The sequence below is a fragment of the Podarcis filfolensis genome, assembly GCF_964270895.1.
Source record: "Podarcis filfolensis genome assembly, chromosome: 6".
In the NCBI taxonomy this organism is placed as follows: domain Eukaryota; kingdom Metazoa; phylum Chordata; class Lepidosauria; order Squamata; family Lacertidae; genus Podarcis; species Podarcis filfolensis.
In genome coordinates, this window is record NC_139609.1 from 41,772,589 (window position 1) to 41,778,588 (window position 6,000).

Below are 6,000 nucleotides of genomic sequence, written 5' to 3' on the forward strand. Positions count from 1 at the left end.
GCACTCATGAGTCATCATCCATAGTCTGAGGTTTGTTGGTACTTGAAAGAGTGCTAAGGATGTGGTTTGCACATCATGATGAATGCTCCACAGGAGGAGTCAGGTGTGCTGGTTGGGTTTCACATATCTGAGGCTTGCTTAGCAAAAAGGGAGATTCTTCTCCCAGTCCTTGGCTGGGGAACTCACAATGCAATGACTTACATTCCCATGAGATAGAGGGTTGCTTCTCTCATATGCATTCATCGATTCCACCTGCCTACACTTAATTATTTGCTTAACTGGCAGACCCTCTAATTTTGCTACATTTTAATAAATATAATATTTTTACCATTTAGTCAGCTGTCTTGAATCGTCTTCCAGGGTGTGGGGGCAATGGGCCGATTTGCTCCGTGTGTTTAAAAACAATAATTGCAAACTTAGCCTCTTCTGGTCTCAACTGTACTGTGAGATGTACATGAATTCTATTTCATTATAATCATTTCAACTTAAACAATGAATTGGGTTTTTAATAAACGATGTGGAATTGCTGAATCCTTTTATATTATTACTGCCTTTTCAAACATCATCATAATGCAAAATAATAAAAATGCTATTTCTTTAGCATTTTTATTCTACTCACCTACTTCCCTGAAATCTGCTGCTTAGATACAAATGACTAGAATTGTCTCTATTCACATTTCTTTCTATTGTTCCCAGGAAAGAGAGCCTCTCTATGCCCAGATCAACAGACCTAAGAAATAGCGTTGACCCACGCTTGTGGTGCTTCAAGACTCAAACAGAAAACTACAGCCTTGACAGGCCTTTGGCTCCCACATTTTCTTGCAGTTGATCTCATCTAATAAAGGATAATCACCTCACTGCATCAGTTCAACAAGCAAAATATTTTGGCAACCAGTGGCAACTCTCTATGGCAGAACATGACACTTTTGTTTTGTTCCACAGTCCTGATATCCAAGCAAAACCTTTCCTCAAGTTTCAACTATCCAGCATTTCCCACCACGCCTTGTCACTTTTTTGCCATTTCAAGTGCACCACATTATGGAAGTAATCAGTTCAAATCTGTTAAAGGACTGCTAATCGTTTAATAATATAAAAAAAACACAGGAAAAAAATCATGAATTCTACAGCCATTGAGCTCTGTGGCTGCACATTTTGATAATATGGTGACTTTTTTATCACCATATTAGACTGATCTGGCTGTATTCCCCGCCGCTGCCGCCCAATACTACTCTATAATGGCATATTTGAAGGTAGGGGACAAAGTATTTGAGTGTTCCATTCTATCCCTTTTCTTACAGACAGGTGACAGACTCTAGCAGCAAAACGCCTCCTGTGAAAATCATCCTTAACTTGAAACCATGGATTGCCATTCTGCTGATTATCCATCTTGATTGGGAAACGTTGCCAAATGGACCTTTTGAAATTACAGTACATCAAAGAGATGAAATGCTGCTTTTTTGTTTTGAATACTTCTGCTGTGGGTAGAAAAGGACATCAAATATTTTGATGAAGAAAAAGAAGAAGAAAAAGACTTAACAGTGTTATTTCCTAGGGGACTCTTAAAACAAAGACCAGTAAAGGAATATTTTTTATTTCTTTGATATCTTGCTGCTGTAATGCTATGCAGACAAGTGTTTTTCTTCTCTGTGTGCCATTTTTGAAGAGAGAGAGAGAAAAAAAAATTGTTTGCCAAATACTTCCAGTATGCTTTCTGGATTTGATTGGGATGGACTTTATTAACCAAGATGAAGATGGCATGAATTTTGAAACTGATTATGTGATCAAATTGTTCATCTTTATCACTTTTTGTACATCAGAAAAATTCAAATGGGATTTTTATTTTATAACTTGAAATTAAAAAGGAAAAAAAAACTTACCATAAAACTCTTTAAATGTTTAAGGGGAAATGGCTTTAAGGAGTTTGAATGAAATTTGCCAGGTTTTTTTTGTAAATATAAAATGTTATGAGAGTTCTTTTAATAATGCCATGACACTGTAGAGAAGGTAGCAAATGGCAGTACTTTGGAAGTGTGGAAACCCCCAGTCTGTGGCTCTTGCATCTCGTATGGTTTTTCCCCCCCACATGCTTATAATAAAGTGCATTTCCCAGCAGCAATTAGGTTGTCAGCAACTAGTAAAGTTGATGGGTAACACATGATTTATTTTCTTGCTTTTATGACACAAATATTACTACATACTGTACATTTTCAAGGGAAAAAAGTACATTCCACAGCCATTTCATAGCTAGAAAATAAAAATTCAAAACTGTTTACACACAAATCAGAAACAACTTTTTAAAAATTCTCTTTTTTAAACATTTATGTAAGAAAAGTGCAGTGTTTGGTTCCTATCCTTAGCACATAATTTGCATAAAGAATCTATATATTTTTGGCCTACAGAGAATTGTTATACAGGTCAAATGTGTTTTCCTGAAGTTCCTATGCAGATCACAATATATTGAATTTTAGTGGTTTAGCACTAAAAAAAAAAAGTTAATGAACCCAAATGAGGAATTGCTTAATGGGTTATGCAGATTTTTGTTTTTAGATCATAACACCAAGGTTTCTGTGTGTTTTCCATTGATTTGTGTAGGCCTGGAGTTGTATATTTCCATATGTTTGAATGGTTTAATGAAAGCATTTTACACACACAGCTGAAAGCGGAACAGGATGGTGATTTGGTGGTGCTGGCAACTAAATTTCCTAATTCCAGCCAGTACCTGTGAAATATATACTGAATGTGTGCTTTAGCAGTGAGTGAATGATACACTAGATGTTGATAGGCTCAGTATCAAAGAAGTGAGATCTGATGCACTGTTCCTGTCATTTCTCCTCTCTGTTCTAATTGTCAGGATCTCTCTGGCAAACTCACATCAAACAAAAGATGCAAAAAATATATTCCCAGTAGGATTTAAAATGTGTGGGATTGTATATTTTCAGTTCAACCAATTGAATGAAAACATTTTCTTATTAGATAATCTTCCAATTATTGATTTTAATAGGAAATGCTACATTCTTCCTTAACAAAGCTATTTACAGGGTTGCCAAACATCCGGAATTCCCCGGCGAAAATAGCATTGGGGGGGAATTACGGGAAATTGGTAAAATGTCCAAGATTGAGGATGATTGCCTAAAAAAAAGTTCAACTTTTGTATACTGAATTTTGCTTCCATAAATAGGGCAACCCTACTATTTACCATTTTTGTGTTGGGATATTGGATTAGAAGAAGGTGACATTTCAGTTCTTCATAAAACTTTGGAGTAGGTTGTGGTCTCATTAGCTTTTCAGTTAATGACCAAAGCATTCACATCATAGTTTGAAGATTTCTGTAACCATACGACTCTCAAGAACCTTCCCAGGATGGGAGAAGTTTATGTAACCAATACTACACAGTAGCTATAAAAGAGAATCAAGTTGGGATATCAAAATCAGAACTCACAAAGAAATTTGCTCCATGTAAACATTTGGTTGTGGGTTTTTTTTGGGGGGGGTGGGGTGGGGTTGAAACAAGAGACTCCATAGCTACCCTGTTCCACCATCAGAAGATTCATTTTTTGCCATAGCCTAGAAGAGAGATAATATCAGAGCCTACATTGTACCATTTGATAGATACATAATAGGTTCAGGGGAGTCAACAAGCTTTCCCCATCCTGCTCTTCACTAGCACTAAATTTGTCACTTTAAATTTTAAACCAGGGAATCCCACTCACCATCCTGTACTGTCTTGATTCCAACCATGTCATTAAAAAAATATTTTGATAGATCGTAGTCATTCAACTGTCTGACAAAACCTATGATCAAATAATGTACTGGGCACCTTCGTTGCAAAGATGTTTACTCTCTACCTTTATTCATTTTGATTTCTGCATTCCGACACGTATTTTTTTAATAAAGAAAAGAAAGATAAAAATGACTGTTTTTTGCAGTACATTTCTAGATCTACTTTAACTTTACCTCAGAGGAAAACCATTTGTTGAACATCTTTTTTTCACCCTTAACTTTATGTGTAATGCATTCAGCAGAAAAAAACCAACAAATTTTTAGAAATTTTCCATTAATTTCTGTAACACACCATGTAATACTGTTACAAATAAAAACATTTAAAATCATAAGCATTATTTGCTCTCATTCTTTTGCAGGCTGAATGTGATAGACAAAATATAAAGTTGACCACTTGTCCATTCCTGACTATAGTCCCAATACCATAAAATTGTACTTTTGTAAATATGATAACATTTGCAGGTTGCGGTGAACTGCTAGTATGTTGTGTTCTTCCACTTGGATCTTAACAGGTTTTATAATTTATTACTTTTTAATATAACAAATTCCCATCAAAAGCTAAGCATTCCCAACAGAACTGATCATTAACCACTCATATGCAATGCACTGTGTTCACAAGCCTTTTTCAATGAATAAAGACACATTCATATACTTAAAAAAATAAAATAGGATTCTGCCTGAAACCTCAGAGAGCCACCTGTCAGTCAGTGTCAACAATATTAAGCTAGATGGTCCAATGGTCTGACTTTCTATAAGACAACTTCCTTTGTTCCTCTAATTCTACTGATGATCACTGTCCTGAGACAATGTAGGTCAGATAGTCAGGTGCCCTCCAGATGCTGTTGGACTACAACTTCCATGAGCCCCAGCCAACCTTGGCTACCTCCAGTGTAGGCTATCTGTGCAAGCCATAGTTTTAAAAACAATTGGGCTTGCCTTAAAAAGTATGCAAAGAACAAAGGCATCCGATTGGGCCTAAGTTTTGATATATTTTTACTTCTAATTTTTGCCTCTTCTTGCTTAGAAGTAACTAGGTAATTCTGAGATGATATCTCAATGGGGCCTGTAGGTTTAAAATAAATGTGTGTTCAGGAAGATGCAACTTTACCCCCTCTGGTTGTAAACAGAATTGGTTATAAACAGAAATATATACATCATATGGCCTCTCTCTTATCTGTGAGGCAGTGAGAAATAACACAAGATACCCTGTTGAGATTTCCTGATTCCCTGCAGGAGCATTACCTATCTCCTTTTGAAATTATTCTGCTGCAGGAAAGGGATATCAGGCTCATTAATGAAACAACTGTCCAGCAATTAGCTTTTCTCAGTTCCAAATAGTCTTATCTCCATGGAAATGTTTGCCTTGCAGCCCATCTATCAAGCTCAAAAAGTTTTATCAGAAAGCTAATAAAACAAATGATGTACTCAAAAGCCATGCCTCTTTGAGGCATTATTAGCAGCAAAATATCTCTTCTTATAAATTGCTATCTCCATAATCCAATTTCATAGCTCTCTTAGACCCAACCACATTTCAGTGCATTCATGTTTCCAAAAGGGAACCCCAGTCAAAAGTTTTAAAAGGAGGGGAAAGCCTATAAACAGTAGGCGGAAAGAACAATGTTCATACTGAGTATGTTCCTAACAATTAAGACAATGTGGTACTGTGGTGAACAGTTAGTACGGTAAGTGTCAGTTCTGCATCAATCCTGGATCTCTAGGTGGTGTTGAATGAGTCCTTTATCCAAGTTAAGGTAAAGGTAAAGGGGCCCTGACCATTAGGTCCAGTCGTGACCGATTCTGGGGTTGTGGCGCTCATCTCGCTTTATTGGCCGAGGGAGCCGGCGTACAGCTTCTGGGTCATGTGGCCAGCATGACTAACCAGAGCAGCACACGGAAACACCGTTTACCTTCCCGCCGGAGCGGTACCTATTTATCTACTTGCACTTTGATGTGCTTTGGAACTGCTAGGTTGGCAGGAGCAGGGACCGAGCAACGGGAGCTCACCCTGTCGTGGGGATTTGAACCGCCGACCTTCTGATTGGCAAGTCCTAGGCTCTGTGGTTTAACCCACAGTGCCACCCGTGTCCCTTCTTTATCCAAGTTCCTTTATGTCAAATAAGAATAATAACCTACCCTACTATGGTCAGTATGAAAATATACAAAGCAATTTTGCCAGTGGTTGAAGCCAGCAGAAACTTTAATAGCAACTGAAATTTCAAA

General features: G+C 37.2%; 1 protein-coding gene across 8 annotated transcripts in view; it reads left to right on the forward strand.

Annotated features, from left to right (window-relative positions):
- The window catches only part of DAB1 (DAB adaptor protein 1), a 639,464-nt gene extending 635,352 nt beyond the window's left edge, over positions 1-4,112 (forward strand). For all 8 annotated transcript variants that reach the window (XM_083619364.1, XM_083619365.1, XM_083619366.1 and 5 more), the window contains one exon: positions 697-4,112. Coding sequence is in view for 2 of the 8 variants with exons in the window: in XM_083619371.1 (XP_083475497.1) it covers positions 697-741 (45 nt within the window). In the remaining 6 variants the exon portion in view is untranslated. The remainder of the gene's footprint in view (positions 1-696) is intronic.
- The last annotated feature ends 1,888 nt before the right edge of the window (positions 4,113-6,000 follow it).